The 18,460-nt window shown below is 37.0% G+C and overlaps 1 protein-coding gene across 1 annotated transcript in view; it reads right to left on the minus strand.

The window, feature by feature from the left end:
- Window positions 1-18,460, minus strand: part of MMP16 (matrix metallopeptidase 16) — a 307,074-nt gene that overhangs the window by 76,740 nt on the left and 211,874 nt on the right. The window contains exons 5-6 of the mRNA XM_003408378.4: window positions 6,267-6,428; window positions 3,763-3,974 (exon numbers count right to left, since the gene is read on the minus strand). Coding sequence (XP_003408426.1) covers window positions 3,763-3,974; window positions 6,267-6,428 — 374 coding nt within the window. The remainder of the gene's footprint in view (window positions 1-3,762; window positions 3,975-6,266; window positions 6,429-18,460) is intronic.

The raw sequence follows: 18,460 nt of genomic DNA on the forward strand, positions 1-18,460 counted from the left end.
TACTCAAGCAGACTTGGTACTTTCACTTTGTGTCAAGGTTGTACCTTCTACTCTTGTATGTTAAAAGCATCTTCATGTCTGTGTTCACTTATGGAGTATGAGCCATGAGGACAAGGATGCTATCTTCTATTCACACCTTCTTAATGCTTTGCAAACTACCCTGGGCATAAACATTCATTATGTGAAAGATGAAATAGTTATAAAAATTATGAAGTTATATGACTAGGTTTCCTTAAGCAAGTGGCGATTAAGAAGTATACAATACCTATGAAAAGATGTTACCTTCACCAGGACTTATTCTTAGCAAGAGAGCAGAAACTGATGAAAAAGAAAATGAATTCAGACATACTTTAGGAACTCTGTCTCACAAAGAGTTTTGTTTAAGGAATCCATGATAACATGGGATTTTAGAGGAGCAGGTTTTACTAATGTTTTTTATACACTTGTTTGGATATTGAAAATAGTGACTTTTGCATTCTACTTGAAAGTTGATCTATATACTTTTTATCCATTCCTGATTCCAGGAACCTGTGATCGTAGGACCTCATTTTGTCAGTCAGCAGCACTTACTAAGCTCCCACAACGCGGAGAGCAAAGCAGTTGGTGAAACTGATCATTACATATACAGATACCTGTTTCTCTGAGATCAGCAATCTAATTAGGCAGGATAAATCAAAGAGAATAGACCACAGTAAATGTCACATCACGTTTTGTATTTCTGCAGTGTGATAGTTAAGGTTAAGTGTCAACCTGACTAGGCCACGATTCTCAGTGGTTTGGCAAATATTATGTAATCATCCTCCATTTTGTAATCTGATATGAGCAGCCAATCAGTTACGAGGGGAGTTTCCTGGGGGCTGTGGCGTGCATCCAATATATATGGATGTTCTAGCAAAGCTCGCTCACTCTTGACCCTGAATTCAATACTGCATTCACCTTGTCATTCTCTGACCTCCAGTTCTTGGGATGTGAGCCAGCAGACTGCTGCCTGACCTGCGGATTTTGGGTTCATCAGCCCCTGCAACCACGTGAGTCAGGAAATGCCTCCAGCTTGCCACCTGATTCACAGATTTGGGATTTGTTAGCCTCCACAACTTTGTGAGCCATTTCCTGAAATACATCTCTCTACATATATTTATATATACACGTCACTGGTTTTGCTCCTCTAGAGAACCCAGTCTAAGATATATAAGTGAGAAGATAAGGTTGACACTTTGGTGATATCGGTATGACATAAAGGTACAAAGTTGTGAGGTTAAAATTCAGTCAGAGTGAAAAGAAAATTCTTCAGCTATCATCTGGTGTCTTGTAGAACAAATGACTATATTGTGTTTTCATTCTATATTTGCTGTGGAATTTGCCACAATGAATAATGATCTATATATACATATAGTGGTGTATTGAATTACTGTTACATGGTCCTTCTAGCCAAGATCTTGTGACCACCTGGCCCGTCTTGCCATGATCTTGTGACCACCACAAAATGACTGGATGGAACTATGCAAGTAAGGTGCTCGTGGTCCACCAAGGGGATTAGACAGTCCACTGATAATGCAAATAAGGTGCATGCAACCCTTGCAAAAGTGGGGCTATGTAAGTAAAGTATAAGGAAGCTTTGTAGGTGATTGGTCAGTGTTGCCATTCGGCTAGGCTTAATAAAATGAGCCAATTCCCAAGAAGTGAAGAGGGTACTTCACTACTGTCATAAAAAGAGCCAGAAGTGGATCATATCCTTTGGACCTGGGGTCACTGCATTGAGAACCTCCTAAACCCGGGAGATGGAGAGAGAAGTAACGCTGGAGATGAAGTGAGTAGGCAAGAAGTAGCTGCAGAGAAAGAGTGGCAGCAGAACCACAAGACTGGTGCGAAATGGTGCAGTGGGCCTCAAAGCCCAGAGAGAGAGATAGCTACAGTGGGCATGTTGACCCCCCACGTGGTAAGACAGCTGAGTGCTTTTGGGCATGAGGCTTCCTGGTGGAGTGGGGTGCCTTCGAGCAATTAATGGCAAAGCTAAAGAGCTCTGTAATACTTGCCCAGGCAGTAGGGCAGAGGCAAGGGGGAAAAGGGGCTGAGGAAGAGGCCTGCTGCAGGTTGTCCTGATTGAAGAGCTGTATCCTAAGTTGTTCCTGATCCTGAACTGTAACCTGTTACTTCTTTAATAACCCCCATAATTGTGAGTACAGTCTGTGAGTTCTGTGTGGCCATTGCATGAATTTTCAAACTCAGCAGAGAAGCAGAGAATGCCATGGGAGGGCTGACTGGTGTCAGAACTGGTAAAAACAGTTGGAGAGAGGAGGTATGCCTGACCTCCACCTCATAGGAATCAGCCTTGGGCTGATGCTGACGGTGATTCTCCTTCCCTATCGTGAAGTTAGAGCAGGTCTGATGCCACCATACCATTTTTACAGCTATATGTATATATATAAAAATGTGTACATATATGTGTGTATATAAAAAATGTGTATATATATACACACATACGCACACACACATATACATATATGTACACATTTAAGTACACTTTTTCTTGTTGAATCTAAATTTATTAACCTACTTGAAAACTGAACGGGAGATAGCTAATAAGCATTGCAGGGCATTTTTATAATTCAAAACTCTTTTCATGTATTTAACAAAAGCATTGATTTCTCCTGGAAAGTATAATGCTCTTGTGCAAATTATATCAAATCCAGATCTTATTTTCCAATACAGTAAATAGCATACTTTGTCTACTAAAAATTATATGAAATCTGTATTTTTAAAACATAGCCTCCGGTAGAAATGACATTCTGTATAATAGGACAATATTTCATTACTTATTGATTCATGTCCACCATAAATGAGAGCATATTATTTTATTTTTAAATGGATGATAGTGGTACCATGTGGCTATTTTAATACTCTAATGTTTAATGCCACCATACAAACTTAGCTTCTTTATTAATCTTTAAGATGGGTTTACAAATATCGAGAGTGCAAAATTATTTTTCAGTATTGCAACTACATTCACTTACTTTGATACGCTGTTTATTATTGTCATTATCTGAGAATAAAATGGCATTGGGAAGCACATTTAGTAAAATGTAAAATTATCATAGCATTTTCAGAAAGATGACTCCATGTAATGTGCCTAGTTTTAGGTTGTAGCTTTAAAAAAAAAAAATGTATATAAATTAAAAAAAAAAAATTAGATATAAATGCCTGACTAAAGAAAACAACAACACATTTGGAAATATTTAAATTCAAAACGATAATCTCATAGAGGAGATTGACTCAAATGGTTACCAGTAGACCACAAACAAAATGATCAATACTCTTCCTAAAAGAAAAAAAGCAACGCTTTGTCAAGTGAAATTATACGGGATTTCTTAAAGATGTATAAACCAAAGATACAATAATTGCAGTAGGTGGGGAAGTGCCTAAGCTCCCAAGCAAATCATCCCTATTAGTTCCTATTCATGATTTAAATTACGTTTTTTTTTACCTCTTCATAACATGCAGCGCTTTCATACTCTCGCATTTCTGGGCATTTTAGCTTTTGCTGACATGAATGCGTTCCCAAAATAGAACATTACTGCAATCTTCTGCTAGACATTTAAGCCCGTTTGTACGTTTATTTTTTAAGATGCTTTTTTTGAACCTTCTGTGAGAGGGCTGGGAAGGTAGTGTTAGAAAGAATGAGAACTTGTTTTCTAAAGCGACACAGTAGACATTTGATCTACCACCGTTAGCAAAAAAAAAAAAAAAAAAATCACAGCTTCCTACCTTGAAAACAAACATCTCACGGCGAAGAATAGCTAGAGTGTTAAAGTTCCCATCACAGATGTTGGGTTTGGCTCCAGGATAGGAAGGTCTGCCGGTAGGAGGCCTCGGAGGTTTTGGCCGGTCGTTCTTCCTCGGGTCAGCCGGGGGAATAGAGCGGTGCGGGGGCACTGTTGGTAGAGGTCTTGTAGGTGGAGGAATCTTGTCAGGTGGACCTTTTGAAAATATGAGGACAGTGCTTGGCTCACTTAAAACTGGAATAGTGCTGGAAAATATTCTACAGAGGACAATCACTCATCAGTGGAGGGCACAGACTAAGTGAGCTAAGAGGTCTTTAAGATCATATATTTGGTGAAAAAACAAACCATCCTACCCAAACAAATCATTCCCAGGCTATCTGAAATTGTCCTTAGCATGCTCAATTCTGGATCCAAGTAGCTAGGCTTTCTTTGTTAATTTTTAATGATATTTTTATAGCTTCACCACAGTCCTTACAGAGAGAGCTCCTTTCAAATCTTTTTTGGAAGTAGGTGGTATATAAATACTAAATAAATGAAAATGAATCCTGGAACCATTCACGTAAAACTCAACCACAGCTAATCCCAGATTTCAATAAACAATGATTCTATGCAAATATTTCTAAAAGATATATATCATCGAATCAAAGTTTATTCTATCCTATGTTTCCAACTACATTTTTAACCTTTTCTTGACTTTGATTATTTTCTTCTAATGAAATCTTTTCACAAATTGCTGGAAAGCTCTTTTATTTGAATACCTGTACCTAAAGCATCTATTGATTAAAATATCACTGGTAAAATATTAATGTGAAGAAGCATTTCTAAAAAGAAGCTTCTAAATCAAGCCAAAGTTTACACATGTAATTTGGCACAGATGTTAAACATCTTTCCTCAAGAGGTTTATTCTTTTTAACAGAAATACAGATCTGTTCTCACTTAGTGTTTAGATTTGGAAAGAATATTCTTTTGTAGACCTTCAGTCTAGACTACTAATTCATGAGGTCATGAGAAAGAACCTCCTTTCAGTTAACCACTTAGGAGGAATTTCTGATGACACACATTCAGGCACAGGATAATATGCCCTCATAGTCAACATATGAGCTATTTAGCTTTGCGTCAGAGACATTTCTCTTTTCTCAGTATCCCAACCATAAAGAACAGCACAAAAATTGACCTTTTTTTCAAATCCATTTTAACCCTGAGAGAATGCTTACCATTGAGACATTTAAATTGAAAAAATAATGAATGCAAACCAAATTAGTGAACTTAAACTATGCTGTTTAAAAATGCAAATGACATCTTCCGGATACTGGATATTAACATACAGATAGCACATATTTGTCTTTGTAGTATAAAAATGAAAGCTTCACTTCATTAATTTAGTAAAGCATAGTCACTAATATGTAAATTATAAATATCACATTCTTAATAATTATGGATGAAATCAATGTCTTCACAAAGGTCAACAGTTGTATTATGGGAGTTAGGATCATAGTAAATATGTATAATAAATAATCTTTCCCCCTTTTCTCTTACTTTGCATTCACATTGACTAAGTGATAGTAATTTTACTCTACTAGAATTCACCTTTATTTTGAGCTATGTGTTAGTAAACTCAGCCATTTGTTAAATTTCACTCCCATATTTGTTAACTTTTACTCTGAATCAGTAATTATATGCTTTTGAGGTCATTTTGTTCTAACCATCACACAAGGGTAGTTTCTGGAACTTGAAAGTGATTTATCTACAAACTACCTCATATCAAAGCTCGTAAGCAGTGAGCCAATCTGCCAGTTTGTACCAAAGACTTAGCATCTTATTTTAAAGGCTTATATTTATCACTGTTTTCATTGGTTACATTAACTTATTACATATTTTACCTGAATTTCAAATACTAAAGTTGATCAGATCATTAGTATAACTATAGGTTTAAGGCTTTCCCATAAGGTATACATCAAGATACCTGGGGCTTTTGCCAACAAAATTTATTGATAGAAGAATTTTGCAAACAGGCCAGGTTTTTATCAGTTTTTACTTCTCACATATACTTAGAACATCTATCTCGAAGAGGAAAACACAGCAGGAATTGTGGACTTCACTGTAGGGCTAACCAAACAGAATTTTTTTTTTTCTTTTCTTTTCTCTTTTGGTACATACATATATATGTACCAAAACATCTGACATCCTAAAAATCTTCACATGTACAGTTCAGTGACATTAATTACGTTCATCATGTTGCTCAACTATCACCCTTATCCAATCCCAAATTTAACCATCACTCTTAAGAGATGCTCAGTGTCCCCTAAGTATTGAGTCCTCCTTTCTTCCACCTTCCCACCCATTCTGTTAACCACTAACAAACTTTGGTCTCTACATGCTTGCCTATTCTAGGTATTTCATGTAAGTGGGATCATAAAATATTTGCCCTTTTGTGACTGACTTATTTCACTAAGCATGATGCTTTCAAGGTTGACAGTAATTACCTACCGTATATCTTCTGAATGCCCTGCAAATCATCATTAGGTAGTTTGAAGTTGTCAGTTTCCATGTACTGGTAAAATGGAGCCATGATGGCTGTGGGGTCATTGGAATGCTCCAATCCCAGAGCATGTCCCAGTTCATGAACTGCTACAAGAAATAAGTCATTTCCTGTGTAAATAAGAAGAAAAGAAGATATTGTAACTAATATCCAAGTACAGGCTGAAAACGACAATTTGGTATTATCAAAAACAAAGAAAAACAGAAGGAATACTTTACTTCAACTATCACCATGATTTGAAGATTGACATTCCTACTTGGCAAAATCCAATATGCATGTTAAAAAAAAAAAAAGTATGGATAATGAAGTCACAGAAGAAAATGGAAGAAAAGAAAAAAGCATAAAAGTTGAAGAAAAAGTAGTAGCATCAGACATTGCTACTACTGCTGTTGAAATAGTCTTCAAATTATTAAGCACTTAATATGCAACATATCACATTCAACATGATTCTACCAACAACTCTGTAAAAAATAATAGGAGAGATAAAATTCTTTATTTTGGGTAAGTTAAGGAACAGAGGTGACAATTCTTGTCAAGAGGGGCAAATCTTTGTATTTTCAGAGCTATGATGAGAACTTGGGTTATTTTGACTCCCAGACTAAGGCTTTGATTTCCTACTAGCCTAGAATATAGGAAAATATTGTAAAATAAAAGCCACAGATAGGATAGCAGTCTTACTAATGGAGGTTCTAGTCTAAGCTTATAAATATAAATTCTAATCAATTCTTAAGTAATCTCAACAAAATATATTTATCTCAGAGCAGCTGCTTCTCATTGAGATGAACATCTCTTTTGTCTCTGGTAAACTTGCACAGTGAATCATGCAAACCCTACAGGGACACTTGGTCTGACTTTGTGCAATCAAATTCCTGCTGATGACGTCTACACGGTGTCCACTCCTGAATCATCATCACTACGCTCATGAGAAAAAGAGGCAGTCCTACATTTGTATTTGTTAATTCTAAAAATTTAGTTTAGCCACGCAGGATCAAATAAATGCCGCAGTTATGCTTACGTGACTTATGTTTCCAAGTGAAAAGTTTAACATGACTGACCATAAAATGTAAAGTTTTACATGGATGTCTTGCTATGAACACAAATTATCTCAAGCAATTGTCCTGAGTCATTTTTTAAGAAAAAAAACAAAACAAACTTCCCAACCATTTTTGTAATGCACCATGATAATTCTCTCTAGAGGGCTACGTTTTATACCCCAAATTCAGGAGTATAGCTAACATTTTTTCCACTCCTGGCTAGTCTGTCATAGAGGAATGAAAATGATGGAGCATTGACTCCTTGTATGACACTAGCACATGGCAAATGAGTCATTTAAACAATACTTCCAGGTGACTACCTGTTTCTTGAAGAATAACTCACTAAATACCAGAGTGAAACAATGAGGTTTAAAAAGAAAGAAAAAATCCTGTTTCCATCCTTAAAAAGCTTATTTTCTCCTCTTCTTAAATTGCTTAAAAGTGAAGATCAAGACAAACAAAAATAATACATATTACAACTCATTGCCATTGAGTTAATTCTGACTCTTGGCAGACCTATAAGACATAGGTTTTCCACAGAGGAAGTGGTAGATTAGCACTGCTGACCCTTTTGGTTAGCAGCTGAGCTCTTAACCACTGTGTCATCAGGGCTCCACAATATGTATTAGCTATAATAATAAAGTTTTATAATAAAGTAGTAACTATCATTTACTGAAAGCTACTAATATTTCTCTGAGAATTTTGAGTATTTTTATCTCCATTTTATCATTTAAATCTTGCAACAATCCCATGACATGCCAATCATTGAGATGGAGCAAACCACAAGAGGAGCCATTTTTGCTTTTTTTTTTTTTTTAATCAACACTAAAATGAACACATTTGTGATTTCCAATAAAAAGACACCATTGTTTGAGATGCAGATCTGATATTGACAGGGCTTATTGCCAACCCCAAATAATGTGTTAAGTGGTACAAGGACAGGCATATGAGTGTTTTTGAGCATGCTCACACCTAGAAACATGGGTCAAGTTTGTCTGGAACATGCAACCAATGGATTAAAAGTGAAAGGAAATTTTCACCAAGAGCAAACCTAATTATGAAACAAAAGTCTATCAAGCAACCAAAGGGCCAAAAGAATTAAGGCTGTCAGAGCAAGAGCTGAAGACTCAGGAGTGGGCAGTCAATTCTACCATGAAGAATTACAGTCATAACTGTGAGAAGACACTGCTGATTCAAAAAATACCCACAGAGACTCTTGGCCTCTTATCTACAAAACAGATACAATTTCTTGGTTAGAAAGTCCCAATGTGGCCTCACAGGGATATGTCTTCCTTTTATTCTTCAAGTGAAGAAAATTCAACCTTCATAATCTTCCTCCTTGTCCTCTTTCCTAGAAAAAAGTACCTTATACACTGTGCATGGGTGGTGCAAATGGTTAGCATGCGTGATGTAACTGAATGGCTGGAGGTTCGAGATCACCCAGAGGCACTTCAGAGAAAGGCTTGGTGATCTACTTCTGAAAAATCAGCCACTGAAAACCTGAGGAAGCTCAATTCTACTCTGACGCACATGGAGTCACCACATAGGAATCAGCTTGACAATAACTGGTAACTGGTAACCTATGCCTAGATAAATGTGTAGAAACTCACTCTCTCATTCTGAATATTGCTTTTAACCCATCACTAAACTTTTGGACCTAGCTGAATTATTAAAATCACCTCAAATTTTTCACAGGAAAGCTGTCTTTCAGTCACAAATAATTTCTTTTTTAAAAATTTTTCGGCTAGTAAGAGGAATTAATCACTGAAGTCATTTAGTTTTATGTACCTGTTCTCTACAGATCAATCAAGTTTTTCCTAAGCAACATTTCCAAGTGTGGAGTGATTCCTTGTCTAAGGAACAAAGTAAGGCTTTAGAAAATTAATAGGATCAGGATCTGAACCTATGACCTGTTGCATATGCCACAGCACTTTTAATCCGAAATACTGGCCACGGGCACCAAGTAATTACCATTCTTCAAATGATTGGCAATAATGTAATTAAACCTTACTTGGAGCTTCACAATAATTTAAAAGGATAAGTTGTTAAATAAAGTGCTACCCTCTGATTTGAATGCTACTGGGAACAAAAGTTGTTGGCACATGATGGGTTTTAGACAATTAAAATGTACCAGACCCTTTTCCTAACCATGAAAATAATAACTGCTCCTGTAACTTGTCATTAATTCACATTATTCAAAATTCTCAGTTGTAATACGCCTAGATCTTATCACTGTGCAGGCAACAAAGGAGAAATCAGCCTCCCAGTTCTTAGTACAGAAATAGTACTTGCTCCTTTTGCAAGGTTTGGAGTTTTGAGTCTGTTGCTTTCAATTGTATCTCTAATCTTCTTCCCTTTGTATACTCCAATACAATTTCAGAATACTGAACTGTATAATATGAAAGATAACACATTATTTATCACATCATTGTCACAATTATGTCTCTATATTTTATTCCAAGCTCTTTCACCCTGCATGCATTTTCACATGTTGTTCCCTCTGTTGGTCTATCCCACATGTTAAAAAATGATTATATGTGTATATATGTGCTTACTAGTGTATAACATTCCAGTCACAAAAATTTTAAGTAGATGTTGTGAGTAATCTTAACGTTTATAATCCTATCAACCCACTTCAACACTAGAATGTTACCAGCAGCACTGAATCTATTTCTGGTTTCTATTTTATACCATGTATTTGACTCTCCAATTCACTCCAGAGGGAACCACTAACCTGAGTTTTGAATTTCTCATGTCCTTGTTTACCTCTTTATGGATATGTATATATTTTATACAAATATGTATGTTTCAATAAATCATAGTTTTTACTGGAGTTTGGGCGTTATAAAGATGGTATCATTTTGTATGTCATCTTTTAAAACTTGCTGGAATCCAGGATTATTTTTTTTCTACTATGTATTTCTTAACTTGCTTTTTCAGTCTTGCAAAAATCTTACTAGTCCTTTAAAACAAAACTCAAAACCACCTCCTCTATGAAGCCTTCCTTAACTTTTCTTTCTCTCTGTATCCTTTACTTCTGGCACATAACTGGATTTTAAGGCAGCTATTTTAAGGCATACCATAATTACCCTAGCAGCTTCTGATACATGCTGTTGTTGTTGCTGTTGTTAGTTACCATCATTTCTGATTCACGGAGACCCCATAAGCGTAGAATAGAACGCCACCATAGGGTTTTCAAGGCTGTGAACTTTTGGAAGCAGATCACTAGGCCTGTCTTCCAAGGTGTCTCTGGGTGGGCTCGAACTGTCAACCTTTCAGCTAGTAGTTGAAAGCTTAACCGTTTGCACCACCATGTCGTTGTTAGTTGCCATTGAGTTAACTCCAACTCATGGTGAATCCATGTGTGCAGAGTAGGACTGCTATACAGGATTTGCAAGGCTGTGGCCTTTTGGAAGAAGATTGCCAGGCCTGTCTTCTGAGATGCACTAGGTGGGTTCAAAATGCCAACCTTTCAGGCAGTAGTCAAGTGCTTAAACAGTTGTGCCACCCAGGGACCCCTCTTTGTGCCACCATAAAAGTCCTTAATATTCGCTTGTAGGTTGGATAACTGACAGAAGAAATTTGAACACACTCATAACTTTAAAGTCTAAATATTAAATTTAAAATAATTAAATTCATGTTTAGTAATAAAATTCAGAAATCATCACTGAATCTTTGATTAGTGGAAAAGTCCCTTGTGCTTAGTAGATAGGATGGGACGGGCCTTTTCAACCCTGAGCCCTTTCAGAACTATGCATACAAAATAGTTTGACAAATTGAGAAGCTAAAAGGTATGTGGTAATCAGCCTCCAAGATGTCTCCCAATAATCCTGCCTCCCGATAATCACACTCACATTGTATCAGAGTTGTATCTGGCTGAGATAGTGGAATATGGTAGAAGTGGCTTCCAAGGGTAGGTCATAAAATATAGTGTGACTTCTGTCTTCCATCTTGTTTTTCTGTTTTTTCTTTTCCTCTCATTCTCTTTCTTCTATCAGTCACCCTGGGGAAGCCAGCTGTCATGTGTGCAAACAATCTTTTGGAGAGACTGCAGCCCAGCAGATAATTTGACTGCAATCTCATCTGCTACCCGGAGCCAGAACCATCCAGCTAAATTGCTCCTGAATGTCTGATCCTCACAACTGTGTGAGATAATAAATGCTTGTTGTTTTAAGTTCCTAAGTTTTGGAGTAATCTGTTATGTAGTAATCAGCTATTTCCCTGCCTGGTGTGCTTTTTCTGGGCTGTTAAACCTGATGACTTGGTTGTACCTACTCTACTCCTTTCTTTGCATTTCTCTGAAGCGGGGGCCACTACCTAAGCAGAAGGCAATGCTCTGGCTATGAACACCTTGGTGGTCAGGGACACTGGTGGCCCCTGCAAGACTGCCAGAGAAATCTGGTATACAGGTCTGAAAAAAATAACAGGCCAAAAATACTCCTTATTGAACACCTATTAAGAACCAGGAATATGGCATTGAATTTGTCACTGAAACATCATGACCTATACTTTATTACTCTCCCTTCATGAATAACATTCTCAGAGGTCATGGAATTTGCTCAGTTGGGTAGCCCATCCAAGGCAGAGTTGATATCTTAGTCCTGGGCTGCTCAGCTCCAGGCAAGAGTTACATCACAGCTTTGGTCTACAATATAGAAGCTGAGAGAAACCAATCTTGGGTGGATTTTTGCACAACTCTTTCAGTTACTACTACTCTTCTATCCAGCCTCCAGTACTTCAAGGACTTGGTACCCTTTTTTTGCCGTTCTACTTGTCCACCATTTCTGTCGTCAATACTTCACCTATGCTTGGCTGCTCCCCTAGTGCTGCAAGCATCATGATAATTGCTTGCTTCCTCCTCTACACGCTTTCCTCCAACTGAGTCTTATATAGTTTAACTATAAAAAAAAGAAGTCATTTATTAAGTTGTTTACCACTTGTGGACAAATACAATGCAATGCACAGTTGCTGTTATGAGTAGCATTTTACATGTGTGTCAGATATATTTTACTGAGTTTTATTTAATGGCAAGTCTGATTTACTTCCATATATGATCTGATCTTTACAGTTTTTGTTGTACATAATATTCTGCTCCCACACTTAAAAAATTAAAAGGCAATAAAGTAGTATTTACAAAGTATTATAAAGGCAATTGGAAGACACAACAGTTAAGATCCGTGTGTTGAGTAGAGTACTAGGTATTTTACATGTATTTGATTGTTTACTCCTTACCATATTAGCCACCAGTTGACATCAAGTCAGTTAGGACTCTTGGTGACCCCATGTGTGTCAGAGTAGAACTGTGGCTTTCAATGGCTAATTTTTTGGAATAGATCATCAAGCATTTCTTCCAAGGTGTCTCTGGGTGGACTCGAATTTCCAGCTGAGCACGTGAACCATTTGCACCACTCGGGGACTTCACCATATTAGTTAGGTTTTGTTATTATCATCATTTTACAGATTAAGAAGCTAAGACTTTCATAGATTATGTGACTTGCCAAAGTTACACAGTTAAGTGGCAGAAACGAATTCAAACCCTATATAGTCTAGCACCACAAATCTCAGTGTGCTAAAGAAATGTATTTCACACTTTTTCTTTAGCCCTCCACATTTTTCAGTGCTTGAGCCTGCACATCCCAGGACACAAAGGCCACTTTGTCAAGCCACCTATTCAAACAGTACCAAAACACAATACAACAAAACAAACAAAAAAACCCACTGCCATTGAATTTTTTCCAACTCATGAAGAGTTTAAGTCCATCCAGTGGTGCCATGGGAGAAAGGCCTGGCAACGAGCTTCTGTAAAGACCACGGCAGGAAAACCCCATGGAACAGTTCTACTCTGTAACACATCGGGTCACCATGAGTCAAAGAGCACACCTGCTGCTTAAGGTTCTTTCTAGGACTCCGTAACAATAGTTAATATTTCTTGTCTTGACTGAATTAATGCTAAAATTAATATTTTAAAATTTACTTCCTCAGTACAGTTCTGGCTGCTTGAAAAGTTTTACTTATTTTCATTGCTTCTAACTTATAATTAAGTCTAAGAGCCTGGAGCGAAATAAGTAAATAATTTTCAAAAGAAAAGGAACCAGTATTGTTACAGTTAGGAGAAAGGTTCAAAGGCGCAGTACATGAATTTTCAAATTTAATTATATTTCACAACATTGCTTCAGAAACTTGAGGAGGGCGTGCTAGGAATGTTAGAGACCTGTGTGTTTGGATGTGGTTAGGTTCGAAGCATGACACTAGGCACGATGAACTGCCAGACTTAAAATACAAGGAAAATGAACTGCCATCTAACAGGTCTTCCAAAATGAGTAAAAGTATTTTTTTAAAATATGCAACTACTAAGCATTCATACTTTGAATTAAACAAGCACTTTAGAATATATCAACATAATTAAAACAACTTGCGTCTATGTTATCCAAAGTGGAAAACCTAGGAAAATATTTGCATTGTCAAGGTCAAAGTATATCTTTTTATTACTTTAAGGCTGCAGTTTAGATATGAACTGAATCTGTAGTGAATCAGACATGTCTTCAATTAATCCAGAAAATTCTTGCTAAAAAAAAAGCAAGACTGAATGTGTCTCATTACACCATACTACTAACAAGGCTGTTTTTCCCCCTGTCTCCTGTTGAGCCTAGTCAAAGCTCTAGGAACATTCTTAGTTAGGTCCCCTGTCACTTAGTCATGTGGGGTTTATCTGTGCAGTAGTATTACCCCTGGGCAGCTCACTCTGACTGGTCTGGATGATTCTGGGGGCCTATTTCCCTCTCTCTGCCGTTACGTGCAAAAGAGGTCAATTGTAGTGACTGTTTCAATGAAAGTAATCATACAATAAATTGCAAAGCTGTTCTTCAGTAACTGATTTGAATACTTGCTCCTGAACAGGATGTGAACTAAACCCCCATGCTGTCGAGTCGATTCCGACTCATCACGATCCTATAGGACAGAGTAGAACTGCCCCATAGAGTTTCCAAGGAGTGCCTGGCAGATCTGAACTGCTGACCTTTAGGTTAGCAGCCGTAGCACTTAACCGCTACGCCACCAGGGTTTCTGTATGTGAATTATATGTGCTATATTCTTCAGTTATAATTCTAAACATGCCCAGGGTGACAATCCTGGCATATATGCTACAATTTCCACATCTGCAGTAACTCTGGAACATACACATACACACACACACACTTTTTTTTAAAATTACTAATTAACCTACTATGCACAAGGAACAATTTATAGGATTATTGAACTTCCAAGAAACAATTTATCATGAAACGCAATTAGTTTTTCTACTGTGTGTTAGACGATGAGATGTTCCAGGGCTCTAAAGATAGATCACTCATGGTTCTTGTTTTTAATTAAGGGGCTCTGAGTTTAGTTCAGTGATTCTGAGCTCTTTTGGGCTCACAGGTCACTTGGAGAATCAAGAAGTATGGAACTTCTTCCAAGTTGCAAAAATATTGGATGTGAATATAGAATTATTTTTATTCCATCAGGAAACCCTGGTGGCATAGTGGTTAAGAGTTCAGCTGCTAACCAAAAGGTCAGCAGTTTGAATCTACCAGGTGCTCCTTGGAAACCCTATGGGGCAGTTCTGCTCGACGGCAATGGGTTTGGTTTGGTTATTTTTTTAAGTACTTTATGACAAAACTGATTTAAAATTCTGACTCAGCTATTGACCATATAAAACATAGTAAATTATCAATCTCTCTCCCATTCAGTTTCATCATCTGTAAAGTGGGTCGATCATCGCCTACGATATAGGGTCGTTGGTAGGATAAAACAAGATCATGTATATAAAATATTTAGCATAGTGCTTCAGACATAGTTAAGTGCTTAAAGAATGGAAGTTGTAACAATAAAAATAACAACTGCTACTACTCCTATTCCAGTAATTAATGAACTTCACAACAAAATTTTAGGCAGAAAAGAGAAAAAATTTCACATGAGAAGATATTAAAACTTACACAGAGTCAGAAACCCCTTAAATATTAGAATAGGAATTTAAATATCAGTTCTGACTTTACCAAAACTAGCATATTAACTGGTAAAACATGGTAACGATAGGTAGTGATAGGGTGGTGCCCTGGTGGTACAGTGGTTAAAGCTTGGCTGCTAACCAAAAGGTTGGCAGTTCCCATCTACGAGGCAAGCCACTCCTGGGAAATCTTACGGGGCAGTTCTACTCTGTCACATAGGGTCACCGAGTCAGAATCAACTTGATGGCAATGGGTTTGGTTTTTGGATTTAGTGATAGGGCTGGGAAAATATGTTGGGATCAAGTTTTGAATTACGGGCTTAAGAGTTTGGTCATTATGTAGGAGGCAGTGTTACGAAGGTTTGATATCGAAACGATATTGCTGTAGAGTAATTCAGCAAAAATGTGCAGGTTTAACTGGAGTGGAAAAGTGGCTGAAGGGAAAAACAGTAGTTAGAAGACTACTTCAATAATTAAAGTTACTAGGTGATGAGAATCTAGACTAACGTAGTAATGAAGAGAACAGAAAACTGGAGGCCCTGAAACTGGAAAGGAAAATGTTTAAGTGATAGAATGACTGAAATAACGTTTTGAATTATGCTGTTTCTCATTAGTATATTAGAGTTGGTCATAAACCTTGAGTCACCAAAATCCATTTAAAAATGCCTCATATTTTACTATCACTATTGCTAAAGATAGCAATATTTAAACTAGATTTTCATTTTGATTTTAAAATGTACTAAGCTGTAATGATTTTTAAAAGCTGTTCATTTAAGACTCACATAAATACTTCACATTATTTTCACATAGCAGCTAAAATTGGCTTTTCTTTGCAATTTTAAGCTTAACTGAGTGATGAATAATTAGCAAGCGATTGTACCAAAATTTGTAAAATGTTTCATCCACTTGCTTGTACTAGCATATCTAGACTGTAGTTCCCATATGTACTTTATTATATCCGTCAAGCATTTCTTTGCTGATGTGAGCTTATCCTACGGCAGAGGTTCTCGAAAGGCTTAAGGCAATATGATTGATATGGTGCTGCTATTGCTGTACACAGGAGCAGGTTCACGACAATAGGATGGGTTGGCTCTTTTTGAGTAAGGGCATTGGACTTAACTGTGGTGCAAAGCAACAGAACTGGAAAAGGCCTGGCCTCTGTAAACCGCATACGCAGCTGCGAGCTCAAGGTCAGTCTGCGTGCATGCAGTGGAGAAATGCCTTCTCTGCCTATCAGCCTATCACAGCCTTCACAAGGTTGGAAGCCAGTACATGCTTGCACGCTTGCAGATAAGATGAGATAATAGGCAAAATAATTAATACCTTTTGTTCACAGCTTAAATTCATTGTTTTTTTAGCCTAAATATTTGGACACCAGAAACTGTTTTTTTTTTTTTTAATTTTACATTGGAGAGGAACTTCCGATCATAACCCTAATGAAACAACTGTTATTAAAGCATACCTAAGGAGCGAAGCGTAGAGCAATTATATTTGAGGGGTTGTATTTTGTGGTTTATACTTTACGTATTAAGGCCAATGATGAGTCTGCACCCCCTGGAAAAATGCTGGGAAGTTATCTTTTTTTAGGATGCCATAGGAAGAAGACTAAGGAACTGGGATGGGTGCAGGACTCATTTGGATACCTGGATAGGCTCAGGTAGTTTCCTGGTACATTTTCACTTCTTAAAGGAAAGAATGGAAAAAAAAAAAAAAAAAAAAACTTGGAGCTGGCCCTTGAACTTGTGTGATTTTTAAAGGAATATTTTATTCATGGTTTATTAGTTACTTCTGTAATTCAAAAGTTTTGGATTAAAACTGTACACTCACTTAAAACTATAGGGTCGCTATGAGTCGGAATTGACTCGATGGCAGTGGGGGTTTTTTTTAAGGAAAAAAAAAAGGCTGAGGAATGGTTGGATTAAAATAACCAGCTCTGCAGAAATGGGATGCAGGCCCTCACAGACTGAGTGTAAAAACCTCAACATGAAGAGTGTAGCTGGGAAGAATTAATAGGAAAATAAGTGGAAAAATGTTACAGGAAGACCAGAGTAGGTTTAGTTGTGTATGAAGTGACCGGAGTTGGGCATATGGCCCTCCGAGTAAGCCCACACACCATGTTTCTTTGGGCCTTAATGTGTTTGCATACGTAGAAGTGACTGGTCTTTATTCAAATATAACTGCTCGCTCTCTGACAGCTAGGAACAGAAGAAGGGATTATAGAATTTAAAAGTTGAGGGATAGAATAGTTGTTTTTTGAATTTTGCTTTTTCTAGCTCATTGCCACCTGGCAATTAATTTTAGTGCTATTATTGACCTGACGGTTTAGGCCTGGATAATTTTCTGTTTTCGGGGGGGGGGGGGGCGGAGGAAGCAGAAACAAAAACCCTCTAGACTCAAGTATTTGTACAGAGATTACTAAAATCATTATAAACAAATTTGTTTATATAGAACATTAATATAGAAATCAAACAACAGCAAGTTTAGTAAAGAAGCTATGGGAATGGCTCATTCACATCTCCTGAATGTGTGTGGCTGAAGTCTTCCCTTTTTTTTGTGCTTGGAGAAGAGCCTGTTTTCACTGAGCAAGATTTTTTTGTTAATATTTATTTTTTAGAGGAGACATTTCATTTTCATTTTTTCAAAAGCAACTCTTTCTTATTCTCCCCATCCTGCCTTTTTTCATGAAGATCTTCAATTGTAAAACTAGACCAAGGTGTGCAAGACATAGAAACTCAACAATATAAGCTTAACACCTTAATGTAATTATGTATTTTTATAGCACACTTCATACATATATATAGTAAATATATATAAAGTGATATATATATTACTTTCTTTATAGAACACTGTGAAACTTATGCTTGCCAGTAGCGTGGCTGGCATCAATTTACTGGACTGGCCTACAGAGTGATTTACCCAGACCTTGAAATCAACAACCCAGGGCTCTCTGACAAAAGGGTTATTTATTTTAAATATTTATTTTAAATACGATTTCTCAACTTGATTAAAGTTGTTGACACCAACAAGAAAGTGTAAAATCTGTTTGACTTTCTGTAATTCTCATTTCGTCACAGTAAGTCAAGCTCATATTTGTGTCCTAGGGACTATGAGATAAATGTAAATT

This window comes from Loxodonta africana, chromosome 14 (genome assembly GCF_030014295.1).
Source record: "Loxodonta africana isolate mLoxAfr1 chromosome 14, mLoxAfr1.hap2, whole genome shotgun sequence".
Classification (NCBI taxonomy): domain Eukaryota; kingdom Metazoa; phylum Chordata; class Mammalia; order Proboscidea; family Elephantidae; genus Loxodonta; species Loxodonta africana.